The following is an 18,377-nucleotide window of genomic DNA, read 5'->3' on the forward strand; positions in this document are numbered from 1 at the left end:
TACCCTTTTGCAGGATGCAATATTTCGAGTTGTGGCTGCAATTCTGCATCTTGGAAACATTGAATTTGCAAAAGGGAAGGAAATAGACTCATCCACACCCAAAGATGACAAATCTTGGTTCCATCTAAATACTGCTGCTGAGCTTTTCATGTAACTAAGCAATTTCATTGACAAACTTTCACACTTTAGAAGATGCATTGGTTGATAACTTTGTACTTCATATTTTATAATAAGAGAGAGCAGCCTATTAATTCACACGTTTTGTACAGGTGTGATGCAAAGGCACTAGAAGATTCTCTTTGCAAACGTGTAATTGTAACCCGTGATGAAACCATCACGAAATGTCTGGATCCAGAATCTGCAGCTGTTAGTCGAGATGCTTTGGCTAAAATTGTCTATGCGAGGTTGTTTGACTGGTAAGCTTTACTCACCAAGGAGTATATTTTGAAGATTATTCAGTGTGCGTCTTCCTTAATATTACCAGTTATTTGATCAAATTTGAACTATAATTGAACAACAAACCCTTTGTTTTGCAGGCTTGTGGATAAGATTAATAGTTCAATTGGTCAAGACCCTGAGTCAAAGTTCTTAATTGGGGTGCTGGATATCTATGGATTTGAGAGTTTCAAGACTAACAGGTGCTTAGCCGGTATGCCTTATATTTTCATAATTGAAAGATTAGTTCTCCAATTGAACTCGATGGGAGATTTTTTTTTTCTCTCTCCTGGTGTAAAAGAGAGTATGTCAGCATCCATTAATGTCTTCAGGCTCTGAAAGTAAAGGTTAGACTGAGTATCTTCAATATCAACTACGATCAGACCTGATTGAATTTGATCCATTCAGACTCCACATATCCAGTCAATTTGGTCTCCAGTTCTTTTGGATTATTGAACAAATATGACTAACAAATCTTAGGGTTGCTATAACTGGTATTAGAGCAAACGTCATGTAGGTCTGTCTCACCACTGCTAATGTGGATCCTGATGAGCACATTGGGGAATTGAGCAGGGAGATTATAGTTCCTCAAATTGGATTGTGAAGGCACTGCATGAGTGTGTGCTAAGAATTGCTTTGAGTTTGTGTATTAGGTCAAGCTAGGGTTATGTAAGTGATTACAGTAAGTCTCAATTGTGACTAATCGTTTTGAGGTATCCACAAACATGTCTGATATGCCTCATTTGAGCCATCCCCTGGGCTTGTAAATTGTTGAGACACTGAATTGTGAGTGTTGCATTAGATGCTTGTTGTGGCCTATTCAGCTTATAAATAGCTTCTGTTTTTGGATGTATTTGCAGTTTTGAGCAGTTTTGTATCAATCTCACAAATGAGAAACTTCAGCAACATTTCAATCAGGTTTGTCTGTAAAGAACATCTGTATTTTCTTTATTTTTTTAGCATTTCTTCGGTCAATGTGCAATTGCATATGTTTTTAATGCACAAATATCTTATTGGCAGCACGTTTTCAAAATGGAGCAAGAAGAATATACAAAAGAAGAAATTGATTGGAGTTACATTGAATTTGTTGATAACCAAGATATTTTAGATCTTATTGAAAAGGTTTGTGCTTCTACCATGCATAGTGTTTTGCTAGTTTCTTTTTGTATTTGTTTCGCTAATTTTAACTCTTTACATGTTGGTCTTTCTCTTTGTATACTCTCCATGTTCTAGGGCTGTTCTCCATTTTCACTTTTCAGTTAATTATTACTTTATGAAAAAGAAAAAAGGACTTCCTTTACTTGTTGGTTTCTACCAATGTGAATCCATGCTGATTAAATATTGCATTGATGCCGGTTCCTCCATAAAGTGGGTGAAGCACGCCCCAAAACCAGTGCTTCGTCCTTGTTTTTGAATGTTGGTCTTTGGTCTTACTTAAGGTGGTAATTTATGCTCTTCCTCTCGTCCTAAGTCTGTCAATGCCAAGTGTCCTGTCTTCTAGACAGCTTATCCAAAACGTTGAAGAAAGAGCAATTGGCAAGGTAAATAGCCAGCTTAAAACTTAGTCGTCAAACAAGAGTACATCAAATATGTGAATTTAATTGAGCCGAATGTTTTTTTGATTAGTAAATAGGAATTTTATTAAATCTAGGTGAAGCCAAGTACACGGGGACATGTACAAGAACCAAGCCTATGCATGACTGTCTAAAGATACAAGAAAATCATGTACGTTCATTCCATTAAAGTCTATTACAATCGACCAATGGAATAATGTATGAAGAAAAAAAGTTCTAATCTCGTCCATTGTCCGTTCACATCGCTGCGATTTGAGAATTACCTCGAATGCCTTGTCAGCTGGCCAAAAAGTCAACAACCATTCTTGGCATTACCCAAACAATTCCACTCTAGCAAAGATATCATTCCATAAGCTCGTGGCTACATCACAATGCAATAATAGGTGATCCACAGACTCCCCACTTTTCTTACACATATAGCACCAATCCAATACTATCAATCGGCGTTTTATTAGATTATCTAAGGTAAGAATCTTCCCTAATGAAGTTGTTCATACATAAAAAGAAGCTTTTAGGGGGGTTTAGGCCTTATTTGGTTACACAGTTCAGATGAGATGTTTTGAATAGTGATGAGATGAGATGGGTTAAGATGAGATGAGATAGTTTGTAAAAAAATGTATGTTTGGATAGTGAGATGAGACGAGACAGTTTTCACTTTTTGGGATTTGATAAAGTAGTGGGTCTCACCAATGATTGGATATGATTTAATAATTATTGATTATATAATAATGAATATATTAATAAAAAAGTAATATTGATGAGTAATATTAAAATAATGTATAAAAATTCTATTCAAATCTCAAAATGGACGAAATTATGCTATATATCCCAAAAAAAAAAATTCTCTTGTAAAATATATTAGTCTAATTATGACCTATTTATTTTTCTAAGATATAGGAAATTCGAAATTTGTGTTTCTAATTATAAATTAGAATATTATTCAAAATGGGTTTGGCTGGGTTTGAAAATGGCGTTTGGCGTGGATTCAAAATGAGAAGGAAAAAAAAAACAAAAAAACAAAAGAATGCCAGAGGAAAACGATGGGCTCAGTGAAGATAGTGGCTTTTCACTGTTTAGACTTTACTTTTTACTGTTCTTATGTCCGGTATTCTTTTCTTAGTTGAAAACGTCAGAGAAGGTTGAGATGAAATAAAGATGCCCAACATCAATGTTTGGTTACGCAAAACTTACTTCCGTACAGCTTCAGATGAGATGAAAACATCTCATCCCGGTATCCAAGCCGGGCCTTAGTCTTCCATATGTTCTTTCATGGGAACGTTCTTGTAGAATGTGTCATGTGGGACTTGTATTATGACTGTTCGGTAAAATTTTCCTTATTGGATTGTGACCACATAATCTTATCTGCTCATCCAATCACTCTACAAGTATACACAAGGTTGAAGAAATCTGTAAATGTGTCAATTTCTCAATCTTGGGCAGCTCTAAGGAAAGTGATATTCCACTGAGGAGAGCTACCAGAGAGATCCATGAGCTTTGCTAAGGAAGCCTCCTTTCTTCGGGCGATGTCGACGTGCCGTATGGTGTTGGGTAGGCTTTTTTTGAGGATTCGATCTCCATACCATAGGTCATTCCAGAATTTAATTTTCAAACCATCCCCAACTGCAAAACGTGTGTATCGATGAAGATTGGTCCAACCTCTTCTTATTTGTTTCCAAAGCCCTACCCCATGTGATCCGCTCACCTCATTCGAGCACCATCCTCCCCACAGTCCATCATATTTCAACTCTATAATCACCCTCCATAAAGCTCCCTCTCTTCGTGGTATCACCAAGCCGAATGTTAATAATGAATTCATGTAGTGAATCCCTAGGAGTTGGGTTGAGGCTGTTTCAAGTAGTTTATCAGTGTGCGAAATGCAGGATGCTATGAGTTCTAACTGTCCCCCTTTATTCTCCTCTCCATGCACTTATACTTTTTTTTTTTAATTTTATTTTATTGAAGTAATAGTATTTCCTCCCATACATCCTGATGTTTATATCAAAGTGACTTAAAAGCTCTTGGGCCCCAAGTGATGGTCATTCCTTGGCCCAGTCAACACCCATGATGACTTTGCCCTTGCCTACCAGTGCTGGCGCCTATTTGATGGAAGGATGGAAATAATGAAAATACCCCATCCTGTGCACTGTTTATTCCAGTCAGGGGAATGAGGGGTCATGGAATACTGCTGGAAGGAGGATTGAGTGGTGCTGAACAAGAGCAAAGGGGCGAACAGAGATAGATGTTCGATGAAGGCTCCTGGAATACTTTTTCCAACCATAGTCTTGGATAAACTGTTCTTATATAAGCCATGAAACCGTCCTTATTTTGGAAATTGATGTAATAAATTATTGTTTGCTCGGTTCAAAACCTAACAAAAATGGAGTTTGTTATTGAAGAGTTAGAACTAATATGAAAGAGATGTTCACTGTCTTTGATATATACTTGGTTTCCACCAATATATTCTTTAAAGATTGAACTTCAAGATAACTTGTATCAGCTTTCTTCCTATCTTGTTTTCTTAATTTTTCTTCCATTGTTGTCATTGATACTGCTATTGTTTTTCTGTTGTTTTTATTACTATAATTGTATTGAATTTCCTTTCTGATTTTATTGATGGCTTAATAAAATCATTGTGTGGCTTGTCTTTTTGATATTTTATATGTTCGTTAATGAATTTTCAGAAACCGGGTGGCATTATTTCTCTTCTGGACGAGGCCTGGTAAGTACAGTACTATGCTGTATTGTTTTTGCATTCTATATCACATGATGAAACTTTTAATTTGATTCCTGTTTGGTTTTGAGATAGCTGAGTTGTGTTTTCTGCAGTATGTTTCCAAGATCAACACATGAAACATTTGCCCAAAAGCTGTACCAAACATTCAAAAATCATAAACGCTTCGCTAAGCCAAAATTAGCACGTAGTGACTTCACAATTTGCCACTATGCTGGTGATGTAAGTATGCTCTATTTTTACCATTCTTTGTAGTGATGTACTGATCATAAAATTTAGTCCTAAGAAGGAACAGCTATATATATTTCTAAGATACATGCACTGAAAACTTGATATGATTTTCAGGTAACTTATCAAACAGAATTGTTCCTGGACAAGAACAAAGACTACGTTGTTGCTGAACATCAGGCACTCTTGGGTGCTTCCAAATGCTCCTTTGTGGCAGGTTTATTTCCACCTTCAGCTGAGGACTCGTCTAAATCATCAAAGTTCTCTTCAATAGGTTCGCGTTTTAAGGTCTGATAGTTTCTTCATCCTTTTATGGCAAGCAATCAGCTTTTTTCTTTTCTGTCTTGTGGGTTGTGAAGTCCTTTTCTATTCTTTATGCAGCAACAATTACAAGCGTTGCTTGAAACTCTCAGTTCTACTGAGCCACACTACATTCGTTGTGTAAAACCCAATAATCTTCTTAAGCCAGCGATCTTTGAGAATAAGAATGTTCTACAACAACTGCGTTGTGGGGTACGATTTTTTATGTCTTATGTGTTGGCTTGTCTGTATTGTTTGTGTTGCAATTAAATTGATTGCGTTTATTTGATATTATACATATTCTGTCTCATTTTAGGGTGTCATGGAGGCAATCAGGATAAGTTGTGCTGGATATCCTACTAGAAAACCTTTTGCTGAATTTGTAGACAGATTTGGCCTCCTTGCACCTGAAGTTTTGGATGGGAGGTAATTTGGTTGTCTTCTTTGCTATTTTATGTTTTACCTAATCATCAAAGGTCTTGACTTTTTGCTTATAATAACATATTGTCAGTTCCGATGAGATCGCTGCTTGCAAGAGGCTTTTAGAGAAGGTGGGACTTAACGGTTATCAGGTAATTATTTGATGGGCGATCGAAATTTCTCCAAAGAATGCAATTCTATGATACTCATGTTTCTCTTACTCACGTGTTAGTTTGGTAATAACATAAGTCATGGAGAAGGGATGCATTGACATCATTATAGTCCATGCAAGTTACACATATTTGTTGTCAACAATGCTGCGAATGTATAATACTGAAGTCTTTCCTGGATCGCTTGAGGAATGATGACAAGCTATTGGAGCACCTGTAAAGAAGCCTTCTAACTTAAGATTTGATAATGGGAGTTCGTGGTTAACCACCTTAAAAAGCTTCTTGGCTTTTCTTGAAGTTTCCAACAGTAAATTTTTGAATTTCATGTCTTCCTTTTATATGGATCCATCCATGTGAGAGGAAACTAAGGTGATCGATAGAAAAGTATGTGAAGAACAAAAGGTCAATACAATCTATGGGTTGGAAATCTCAGAGGGTTGCCGGGAAGAAGAAAACCAACAAGAACCGGAGTTATCTTGGATAGTCAACTATAGTATTACTTAATGCTGTCTCCTATTTTTGTTTTATCTTGTGAGCCTGAGGAATGCCAGACATTGGAGATTTTTCATCCTAGAAAAGAAAACTGCTGATTATTTGATCCCTACTTCGATTCTTCAATCAGGGGTAACAGACTTACAGTTATCTTGGGCCTTTCCATAACCTATGGGCTGCATCTTCCTATATCCCTTTCTCAATGGCAAAACCATCATTTTTTATTGCGGGCTTCTGCATATGAAATTATGAATGTTTACTGAGCACCACCAAAAGAGCTGTCTTTTCATAAGCCATTTTCCAACCTTATCGACCATCAAACCCTCTCCTTGAATGTTTCCATGAAGGCTCCCTCCTAGACCCTTCATTGAACCAGGTCTGGGTAAAATCCTAGACCCTTCGGAGCTCGAGTGTGAGCTGTATCAGCCTGTCCACCTTTTCCCTCCAGAATGATAATGAACCCTCTACGACCACTTCCACCATACTTTGCTAAGGCCAAGTACCCATGGCTTTCAATGAAAAACTGACTTGAATAACCCATGCTTTGTTTGTCAGCATACTCAACAATGAATAGTGAACGATTTCCGACCAAGAAGCCTTGTGATAGATGTGGCTTTCAAGGTCTTGAATAATTTTCACACAATCATTATCTCTCTGCATCTTTCTAAATATCAATTGTGAAATCTCCTTTTTACACACACTCCTATAAAATAGGGAAACCACAAGAAGAAAAGATTATTCATTAACCACATTAGGGTGGTGTTGTTGGCTTGTTGGAAAACCCTTTTGGAAGTCACAGTAATATTGATGTTTGGAGGATGGTTCTTCTGTGCTTAATCTGGTGTATGACAGGAGCACAATGCTAGATCTTCAAAGATGATGAGAGGACAGTGTTAGTGTTAAAAACTATTAGTTCAACTCTCTTCATAGTTGGTGGGCTGCCCACAACAGCTTTCTATTTGCTAGTTTTGTAGATTTATGGACTCCTGTTCTTTTCCTGCTTCTATTTAGTAGTATGTGTTCTCTTTTATACTTCCTTTCTACATGGGTTTCGTCCCTTTGCTTATTTATAAGACTGGTTTATGGAAAAAATAGTCGAGTGCCTTTTTTCCTTTTTGGCAGGGGGGTTTTGGGTGGTTATTGTTTTTTTTTTTTTTTTTTTTTTTTTTTTTTGCTCTTCATGAATTTTGCAAGTGCAATAAATTCCTTTTGAAGCTGACAGTGGACAGATTCAAGCTTTAAGGGCTGTACTATTGTGTTTTGAAGTTGTATCGGGCCTCAAGGTGAACTTGGGAAAGTTGGAATTGGTTCCGGTGGGGGATGTTGAGAATATTAACTTTCTAGCGGATTTGTTGGGCTGCAAAGTTGCTTCCCTTCCAATGAAATATCTTAGACTTCCATTGGGGGCGTCTTTCAAAGCAAAGAATATTTGGGATGGTGCTGTAGAGAAGGTTGAGAAAAGATTGTTGGGTTGGAAGCGGTATATCTATCAAAAGGGGGGATATTAACCCTTATCAAAAGTACCATTTCCAATCTTCCTACATATTATCTTTCGTTATTCCCATTGCGGGTGGGTGTGACAAACTGGATTGAAAAATTGTTTAGAGCATTTTTGTGGGGTGGCATGGGGGAGGAGAATAAATTTCATCTTGTGAGTTGGCAAAGAGTGAGCTGTCTGATTGTGTATGGAAGTTTGGGGGGTGAGAAATTTGAATATTTTTAATAAAGCAATTTTAGGAAAGTGGTTGTGGAGGTATCATTTGGAAGGGGATTTGTTGTGGAGAGAGGTTATTGATCGGAAGTATGGAAGTGATTGGGTGGGATGGTGTTCTAAGGAGGGTAGGGGGTCTTATGGTGTGTGCCTATCGAATTTATTAGAAAGGGGTGGAACATTTTTGAAAAACATCTTAAGTTTGAGGTTGGAGTGGGAGCAAGAATCCGTTTTTGGCTCGATGAATAGTGTGGTGAGAGAGCTCTTTATACTGTTTTTCTGGTTGCCTTCAGATTGGTTAGAAATCAGCAGGCTGCTGTCTCAGAGGTGTTGTGTCATGCTAATGGGACTATGCATTGGAATGTGATTTTCACTAGAAATGCTCAAGATTGGGAAATTGATGAGATTGTAGGTTTTTTCAGCTTTTTGTACTCTCTGAAAATAGGAGGAAATGAGAGATCGAATGCTGTGGAAACATACGGGGAGCAAAGTTTTCTGTTAAATCATATTATAAGGTGTTGACAGTTCAACAACATATCTTGTTTCCATGGAAGAGCATTTGGAGGGTTTCTGTGCTGTCTAAAGTTGCTTTTTTTACTTGGACAGCTGCTCTTGGGAAGATTTTGACAGTTGATAATTTAAGGAAATGTGGTATGATTGTAATGGAGTGGTGTTTCATGTGTAAGAAAAATGGTAATCGATTGATCATTTACTTTTACATTGTGAGGTGGCTAGGGAGTTATGGGTTGGCATTCTTAGTAGAGCTGGGTTGAGCTGGGTTATGCCAAAGAGTGTGGTGGATCTTCTAGCATGTTGGAATAGACATCATAATAGTTCTCAACTGGCTCTGGCGTGGAGGATGATTCCTTTGTGCTTAATGTGGTGTTTATGGATGGAAAGGAATGAGAGGTGCTTTAACAACAATGAGCGTGCCGCGGAGGAAATCTGGAATTTTTTTGTGTCTTCTTTGGTTCAGTGGTTTTCTGCTATAGTACTCAAGGGAGGGAATGTTCATGAGTTTTTGTTTTCTTTTCAGCTTTCTAGAATGTAATTAGGTGTCTCTTTTGTATACTTCCTGTGTACATGGGCTTTGCCTAGTTTCATTCGATAAATAAAGTTTTGTATAAAAAAAAAAAATTCCTTTTCTGGATATTATTATACTGTTTGCTGTTGCAGATAGGTAAAACAAAGATCTTTCTTAGGGCTGGTCAGATGGCAGAACTTGATTCCATAGGAGTGAGGTCTTAGGAAGATCAGCTAGCATTATTCAAAGGAAAATCCGTTCATATTTGGCTCGTAGAAGTTTTGTCTTGCTCCGTCAGTCTGTACTACAAATTCAATCTGCATGCAGAGGTATTAAATTTTGTTCTGGATGTCTTTGAGCATCCTCACCTTTTAGGTTATATATTGTTGTCCTATCTGCCGAGACAACGAGACTTGTATTTACTTTTTTCTTCATCTTTACTTTTTGAAGGACAACTTTCTCGTAAAGTTTATGAGGGGAAGCGGAGAGAAGCTTCTTGTCTGATGATCCAGAGAGACTTGCGGATGTATCTTTCTAGGAAAGCTTACAAGGAATTGCATACCTCTGCTGTTTCTATTCAGACGGGAATGCGTGGGATGGCTGCTCGTATTGAGCTACACTTCAGGAGGCAGACTAGAGCAGCAATTATTGTTCAGGTAATTGAACCTTTTAATGAAATGCGCTGCTGGTTTAAAAGGGTATTACACATTTTATTTTATTTTTATATTGTTTTATTCTTACAATGTTGGAATCTGTTTTTTTTAATATCATGATCATACTTTTGATTTTAAATATCACTCTTATTCTCTGGCTCTTTGACTGAAATTGTTTCGATTTCACATACAATTTCCTCCTCACAAACTTGCTTGTTTCTGCATTGCAGAGCCAGTGTCGTAAATACTTGGCGCGGCTACATTATATGCAGATGAAGAAAGCTGCAATTACAACACAATGTGCATGGAGAGCAAGAAGTGCGCGAAAAGAACTACGGACGCTTAAGATGGTGAGTACCTCTTTCTTTATTGTCTTTTCTTTTTATTTCATCATTAATGTTATGGTAATGTTTAGTGCAAGTTTTTTTGTCACTGATTAAAGTATATTTTCTTCAATCCTCTAATTTACTACCGTAAGGAATGGGATAACTGAAAGGACCTGCTTCATTATATTTGGATTTACTAGGGACTACTGCAAGATTTGGTGTTACTGGTTAAAAAGGCTAGACCAACCACTCACAGGTTGCACTGTCACCCTGTATTAACCTACATCAAAAGTACTTTGAAAGTTCACCTTTTCCTGCATCCCAGTCAACCTCAATTTCAATGAGCAGTTGTGATATCTCGTATTGACTAATGAATGTAGGCGGAGTATGGGATCTCACATTGCTTGGGAGAAGTCCTTGCTCTTTATAATGATTCCAATGGGGCTTTTATTGTAATATTGACCAGTCATTTTGGAGTATAGGCCTAGATGTGGCTTGGGTCTCCCTTGGGGCATTTCAAATGGTACAAGAGCATATTCCAACCAAAGTGTGGGACTTAAGCCATACATCCTATGATGGAATGGCCCGATGAGGATGTTGGAAATTTAAAGGGGGTAGATAGTGATACTCTGTATTGATTGATGAGTGTAGATGGTGTATGGGATCTCATATTATGATTCATACTTGCAAAATCAGTAATATATTTAAGATTGTGATGCTTATTCTTCTTATTATTATTACTACTTTTATCATCATCATCTCGATAAAGCAGTTTGCCTTAAGCTGTTTAGTTGCTTATATTTACTTTGGTACGTGATATCAAGGGATTCTAATCTTTTCTTTTCATTATGTTCAGGCTGCAAGGGAAACCGGTGCCCTCCAAGCTGCCAAAAACAAATTAGAAAAGCAAGTTGAAGAACTGACGTGGAGATTACAGCTGGAGAAGCGCATGAGGGTGAGTATTGTCGTGGGTTTGAATTTACTCGAAGTTTGTCTGGACATGAGGTCAGAGCCCATGAATTTTTTATGAGCCTCGTCTATTTTCTATAGTTGTTGCTTTGGTTTTAAAAGTCCAGCTTCTTTTCTCAATTTAATTGTTTTTTATGGAAATACATAGTTTAGGTAAAGCGTGGACCCCTACAATCTCATTGACTAAATAAAATTGAGAAAGAGTTATATCTTTTTATTATGTATTTAAAAAAAATTAGGAGTTTTCTATATTTGTATTTGGGAACAAGGTTTCTATTGGTATCAGAAACTTTGCTGGGATATGGGTGAAACCAAGTATGTGTGAAAGCAAGGCACTGTTGAATAGCTTGCGTAAAGATGAAACTAGATGAATATCGTTCTAATCATCTGGCTTAGTTTCCACTGATGGCTTTTGATGCTGCCACCTATGTAAGAATCGGCCTTAGATCTAGAACACCATGTCCCTCTACCATAAACAATACTCCATAGTCTCAGAGTCTTCAACTCCTACCTAACTGCTTATAGTTTGCTGGTGGAAAAATGAAGTAAACGTTTTTACCTCTGTTTGAAAGCTGGAAATGCAAATACTTCAAAAAGGTGTATCTGTGTATGACATATGTTGGACACAGATACACCTCCAACATGGCTGAATATTGTCAATAAAAATTTAAAATTTGAAGTCGGATACTTTGGGACACAGCATGATACTTTGACAATATGGTTGAGACATTGCTGGCATATGGCCTGGACACAGTGGGTTGAGCCAAAAGTAAGGATTATCAATGCTATTTTAAAATGGTGGCAGTCAAAGGCTATAAAAAGAGAAAAGGGGATCTAAATGCTTTTACTTATAAAATTTTTTCTTTTAAACATTTGAAAAACCAAATAGTAAGCTGGTTTGGATACACAGTTCAGATGAGATGAGATGAGATAAGATATTTTAAATAGTAGTGAGATTTTTTGAGTTAAGATGAAATGAGATAGTTTGTAAAAAAGTGTATGTTTGGATAGTGAGATAAGATGAGATAGTTTTGACTTTTTGGGATTTGATAAAGGAAACTACTAAAACCACAACTGGGATCCCGATTGGCTTTTTTTTTTTTTTTTTTTTTTTTTTACTTAATGATTAAATAAGTATTTTTTATTGATGTTGTGAATTTTTTTAAAAAAAATTTAAGAATGATAAAAGAAAATGCATGAAAAAAAAAGAAAAAAAAAAGGAAACACACCAGATGTGTGGGTGTAGAAGCACTCTTTGATAAAGGGGTGGGTCTCACCAATGATTGAGTAATAGTTATAAATATATTAATAAAAAAAAAATATTTATGAGTAATTAAAAAATCTATCATAAATATATTTAAATCCCAAAATATATTGGGAAGAAGTTGTTGGCCGAAATTTATAATTTCTCTATTTTAAAAGATATTTTTATCTATTTATTTTTCTATATATAAGAAATTCGTCATTTTTTATTCTAATTATAAATTATAATAATTTTGATTATTGTAATAAATAAGTATGTGAATTATGTTGTAGATTTGTTTTAAATAATTTATTAATTTCGAATTTTCTAATAAAACCCCAAAATGCACTTGTATTCAACACTCACAAAATGATCAATTTCGTTGTGAAAATATATTATTCTACTAATGACGTATTGATTATTCTATTTTAATCACAAAGGATTTTTTTTTACTATGTGGGTTTCTTTTTACTGTTTACGTCAGAAACTAATGAGATGGGTTTGAAAACTTAGAGATGAAATAGAGATGTGAAATTAACCGTTTGGATAGACAAAACTATATAGAGATGTGAAATTAACCGTTTGGATAGACAAAACTATCTCATCTGTACAGACCATATGAGATATTTTCATCTCATTTGGCAAACCAAACCGGGCCTAAATTGACTCAGAATTCTTGGGGATGTATATGGATAGTATATTTCTTAAATATGTGCTTCTTAGGCTGAAAGAATTTAAAGATGAAGATGGAGAGCAAATGTTGCTCGGATAACCTAGTGCTGCAGTGCATCCCAAAATGGCAAAAAAAAAAAAAAAAAGGAAAAATAAAAGAAAAGAAAAGAATGGTTTTTATGATGATGAACTCTCTTTATCTTGTTTCACATTTGCAATTTTGAAACATTTATGTGCCAATTTCTATAAGAACCTATGTCCCATGTACTTGGCTTCGCCTATTTTAATAGAACTCTTATTTACTGGTTAAAAAAAAAAAAATTCTATAAGAAGAACCTTCAAAGGCTGTCACTTCAGATTAGTTCATGAACTTGGGTTTGTATGTTGTGGAGCTGTCTCTTAATAATTACATAATTTTGGCTTTTGCAGTTGCATCGGCCTCATAATAAACTTTCAACCTCTCATCCTTAATTGCTTTGTCTCCATGAACCTGGCAAATTTTTTTCTTTGAAGTGTCTGATTCATTTTACAAGTCTTTTGGCTTTACTTATCAAAGAAAGAAAAAAGTTGGATTGGATGATTGGCTGTAATTTTTTTGCATGTAGGAAAGATAAATGGGAGGGTGTTAATTAAACATGGTTCTGTGTGAACTTTATTGTATTTTTTATTTCTTGTTTTTTGTCTCAAATGTGCAATATTTGTAGGCTGACATCGAAGAAGCAAAAACACAAGAAAATGCAAAACTGCAGTCTGCTTTGCAAGATATGCAACTTCAGTTTAAGGAAACTAAAGCAATGCTTGAGAAGGAATGTGAGGTTGCAAAAAGGGCAGCAGAGAAAGTCCCTGTTATACAAGAGGTTTCAGTTGTTGACCACGTAATGCTGGAGAAGCTTTCCAGTGAAAATGAAAAGCTTAAGGTAAGGTGTCCGAAAATGTAGCATCTGCATTTTGCTGAAAAAAGGGCCTTCATTTATTTGATATAAAGGCATCCAAAGCATGAGATCTTTGGGAGAATGTTTCTGTGCATTTCTTCTTGCTGCTTTACTGCTTTCATGATATATTTTTGCAGGCCATGGTTTGTTCACTGGAAAAGAAAATTGATGAAACGGAGAAAAAATTTGAAGAGACAAACAAAATCAGTGAAGATAGGTTGAAACAAGCTTTGGAGGCAGAATCAAAAATAATTAAGCTAAAGACTGCTATGCAGAGGTGGTTGTTGTGGTCTATCATCTTTTATAATATCGGACATTGATTGGAAATATATTTATATTACATACCCGTGAAAACCCCCCCCCCCCCCCCCCCCCCCCCCCCCCCACACACACAACAACAAAAAAATCATGTCTAAATTTCAGTTTCTTCATCATGACTGTTGTCACTGTCATTTGCAGGCTTGAAGAAAAATTTTCTGACATTGAGTCTGAAAATCAAATTCTTAGGCAGCAAGCCTTGCTAACACCTGTAAAGACAAAATCGGAGCGTCCAGCAACTGAGGTGAAGATAAACTATTTAATGGATCTCATCCTCTCTCTCTCTCTCTCTCTCTCTCTAGCAATTGATGTTGAATACATTTTCTTTTGTTACTTGCAGAGATTGGAAAATGGTCATCATGTGATTGAAGAGAACAAAGTCAATGTAATTTCTTTTTCTTTTCGTTTCTTTCTTTTTATTATTATTACAGTTATATGGATCTCCCTTAAGCTATGCTTATTATCATCTATAAAATTCTTATTTACTGATCAAGAAAAGAATGGATCTCCCTTATCATACTCTATTTTCTCTTTCCTGGTCATTGAAAAGAGTTTGTTTTTGCAGGAACCCCAGAGTGCAACACCTGTTAAGAAGCTCGGTACAGAATCTGATAGCAAGTTCAGGAGATCCCTTGTTGAACGTCAACATGTCTGTGCTTACATGAATCATGATCATTCTATGCTTTAATTGTTATGTTTGTTTTTATTTTTCAGAGTGTAGGTTGGCTAATTTTGACATTTTGAGATTTGCTTTTGCTGCAGGAGAATGTTGATGCTCTTATCAGCTGTGTTATGAAAAACATTGGGTTCAGTCATGGGAAACCTGTTGCAGCATTTACCATCTACAAATGTCTTCTCCACTGGAAATCTTTTGAAGCTGAAAGGACAAGTGTGTTTGATCGTCTCATCCAGATGATTGGTTCTGCCATTGAGGTAACCTGATTACTATGTTTATATATGTTTTTTATGTGATTGTTCCATGCAATTGAAGCATCCAAATTACTTATGCGAACCTTAAAAAAAAAAAAAAATAGTGCATCTGAGAGTCGACTATCATTGGAGAAAGAAAAAAAATGCTAGAAGCCACACACTTGTGAAAGCAGAGACCCCAAGCATCCCCTCAATCCCAATAACAAAATTATTCACTTTTTTGCCTAAAGGTTTAAGGTATATTGTGCTAGAAGTACACAATGTAATATATTCTTTTGGATTGCAGAATCTGAATTATTGGTTTCTGATTTCTATATGTTGTTAGTGCTTGTATCATTGTATGCGTTGGCAACCCTGAACAATTTTATAATTTTAGTTGACTTTATGCTTCCTTCACCTCATCCATAGGATATAGGTTTACTACTTCACCTCATATCCAAGAGGTGGCATAGTGGTCCTAGGGTAAGCCGTATAAACCGGACGTCCTAGGTTTGAAACTTTGAATTCACACTCTTGGGGCCATCAAACTAGAGGAATTTTCCCTTAAATTACCCGAGATGTACTTACAAAAAACTCTTTACCGAAGATCTCTGCACTCCTGTGATTAGTTGCCACTTTGTCTTGGACACCCAATGCCAATCAATGCAAAAAAACTATAACCATGCTATTTCAATCTTCTTTGGGCTGGGATTACTTCCTCACCTATGGATGATTTTCAGTTGTATTGTTTAGTAGATGATATCTCTGAGTAATGTTATGCATTATCTTTTATTCATCATCCCATGATGTGACATTAAATGATTGGGAAGCTATTTGTTATGCTTCACTTGTTTACCAATAATTTGATGCCACATCAAGGGATTTTGTGTGACGCCTTGATTCCCGATGGGTCGGAGAGTTACTTCTTGTCACTTAAATTATATCTCATGTCACAATTATATGTACTCCAAAAGTTCCATCAAATATAAATTTAAGTGTTCAAACCAAATATATATGTTCCTCCACAGGGACATCAAATATAGACCTCAACATAATAAAGTAAAATCTCCATAAGGCCTAAAAAATATTCACGTCTCAAATTACCGAAATCATCAGAAAATAATAAACCTACTGAATAAGACTCTCCAATAATTACTTGTACCCTTTGGCACTTATTCCTCTACAATCATCAAATCTTACTCATGCTTCCTACTCTTGATTTCCAGTTGAACTATCAAAATTATCTGAAAAATATTGTGGTGATAAAATCTGAGTTATCAACAACTCAGTAAGCAGAGAATATATACTAGTATGTAAATATGAGCATTTATAGAGTTCAGAATGCAGAATAAAATATTTTTATTTTCATAATGTAGAATTAGAACATGCTATCAAAAATATCAATAAGAAATATTCTTATTCAAAATTCCTTGGTATAGCATAACTGAAACATCGCATCAGAATAAAATTTCATGTTTAACCCCCGTGTGGTAGGGTTGTGCAAACTCCGGCGACCAATTAAGTAGAAACAGAATGTGAAATTTTCCTCTTATTCATTCTTGGAGCCCTGATTGTGCACACATGAAAAACTACGCAGAAAACCACTTTGCTTCCAAAGTGGGTGCATCGCAAATAGAAAAGTTAGTACCAACCCAAATAGAGGCTACCGTTTTACAATCGCGGTAAGGTTAGAGCAGAATAGAAACAAAAACATATACAGAATCAGAATGTCATGCTAAAAGTTTTCAGATGCCACATCTTATCAAACTAGAGTATTGAACAAAATCATATCATCTTTATAATCAAAACAGATTCAGAGCAACTTCACATAATCATGTACAAATTTTCATATTCGTTCTTTTTGTACAGTTTTTTTTTTTTTGATAAGTAAAAATATTGTATATATCAAAAGGAGAAATCAAAGACACTGAATATATACAAGAAAACGCCTTGCCCAAAATGACCTAACAAGCCCCTAATGACCCAAAAAGCCCATAAAAAAATCAACCCAAAGTACATCAAACCCGACCCCAATCCTTGTTTCCCGTAGAACTAAAACTCTACCCGAACATCAACCCCAACACCTTGATTCCTGTCTTCACAATACCCTCCCTTTAGACTTCCCTCTAGTTGAACTACCACCCTTAGCGTCGTAGTTAATTGTCGAAAAGAGACGTTGTAACTCCCTGCTTTTCTTGAAGCTTGATTTGGTTTCAAGTGTGCGCTTGCCTCGATCGCAGTAATTAATTCGTTAAATTGGTCTTCACATCCTCCATATGAAATTCCCACGAACTGCTGAATCTCATTAACTTTAGGTAGAATCCAATCCGCTATTGGAGGAAGAGAGACCAGGGGAGCCACAATATCCCCATCAACCTGCACTCTCGACTCTAGACATTCCTCTACACAAGGCACCAACGCCAAACTCATTGGTTTTCCAGTAATTCCATTGGTTCTCTCCAATGGTATCGGGGTCCCTATTGGAGATTCTGAGGTGACAACAAGTCCCTTCACCTTTGGGGTGATAGCGGATCCTAGATCTCCTTCAGACCTCGGCAGTACATATTTTTCCTTCAACTCTGACGAGAGAGCCATAGTTTCTTCAGGGACCAAGGGTGTAATACTGACTATCGATCTATCCTGTGTTACACGAGGCGAATGACATTCCATTACTGATGTCTCTACGCCAATACCTGATGTAGACCCCACTTCAAATAACCCAGATTTCCTTTTGACCCGCCATACTCTCCTGGATCTGGTTATAGGGACAGGGCCGAATCCAATCTTCCGTTTTCCTTTTTCTAAGTTTAGAGGATTCGGGCCTATCATGTTTCTTACCACCCTGTTGCCTCCAGCTGAAAGCCGATCTATTTTCGTAGACAAGAAAGTTATCGTTGACTTCAACTCGACAAGTTGGGTTTCCATCTCCTTTAGAGAATTGTGCATCTCGACAAGCTGGTCTTGAGGCGTGATTGGCAGACCCCCTACACTCTGAACCCCCGAAGCATGTCCCATCTTTAGAGCTGCCGCATAGGATTGCCTCGCCACTGAGGATGTACTTGGGTCTTTCTCCATGTTCTCCCTCCTTGCCACACCACCTTGTCCTTCCAAGCCGTCACTACCTCTATTGCCGAAGGAAAAATGACGCAGCACCTCCCCCATCCTTCTCCAACCACTGCCCCACTCTTCAGGAATGAAAATAAAATTCCTCCTCCCCCACCACCATACTCTTCCACCACCATATAACGTCCGTGAGCATTCGAGCAGCGA

The 18,377-nt window shown here is 36.7% G+C and overlaps 1 protein-coding gene across 1 annotated transcript in view; it reads left to right on the plus strand.

The window, feature by feature from the left end:
• LOC121249402 (myosin-6-like) overlaps positions 1–18,377 on the plus strand; it is a 40,577-nt gene that overhangs the window by 7,199 nt on the left and 15,001 nt on the right. The window contains 22 exon segments of the mRNA XM_041148111.1: positions 14–150; positions 270–416; positions 537–638; positions 1,296–1,353; positions 1,456–1,557; positions 4,691–4,728; positions 4,836–4,962; positions 5,086–5,256; positions 5,350–5,481; positions 5,585–5,694; positions 5,780–5,840; positions 9,238–9,289; positions 9,292–9,414; positions 9,536–9,741; positions 9,969–10,088; positions 10,921–11,019; positions 13,653–13,865; positions 14,018–14,157; positions 14,340–14,442; positions 14,539–14,583; positions 14,764–14,847; positions 14,961–15,131. Coding sequence (XP_041004045.1) covers positions 14–150; positions 270–416; positions 537–638; positions 1,296–1,353; positions 1,456–1,557; positions 4,691–4,728; positions 4,836–4,962; positions 5,086–5,256; positions 5,350–5,481; positions 5,585–5,694; positions 5,780–5,840; positions 9,238–9,289; positions 9,292–9,414; positions 9,536–9,741; positions 9,969–10,088; positions 10,921–11,019; positions 13,653–13,865; positions 14,018–14,157; positions 14,340–14,442; positions 14,539–14,583; positions 14,764–14,847; positions 14,961–15,131 — 2,541 coding nt within the window.

Source organism: Juglans microcarpa x Juglans regia, chromosome 2D, assembly GCF_004785595.1.
Source record: "Juglans microcarpa x Juglans regia isolate MS1-56 chromosome 2D, Jm3101_v1.0, whole genome shotgun sequence".
Classification (NCBI taxonomy): Eukaryota; Viridiplantae; Streptophyta; class Magnoliopsida; order Fagales; family Juglandaceae; genus Juglans; species Juglans microcarpa x Juglans regia.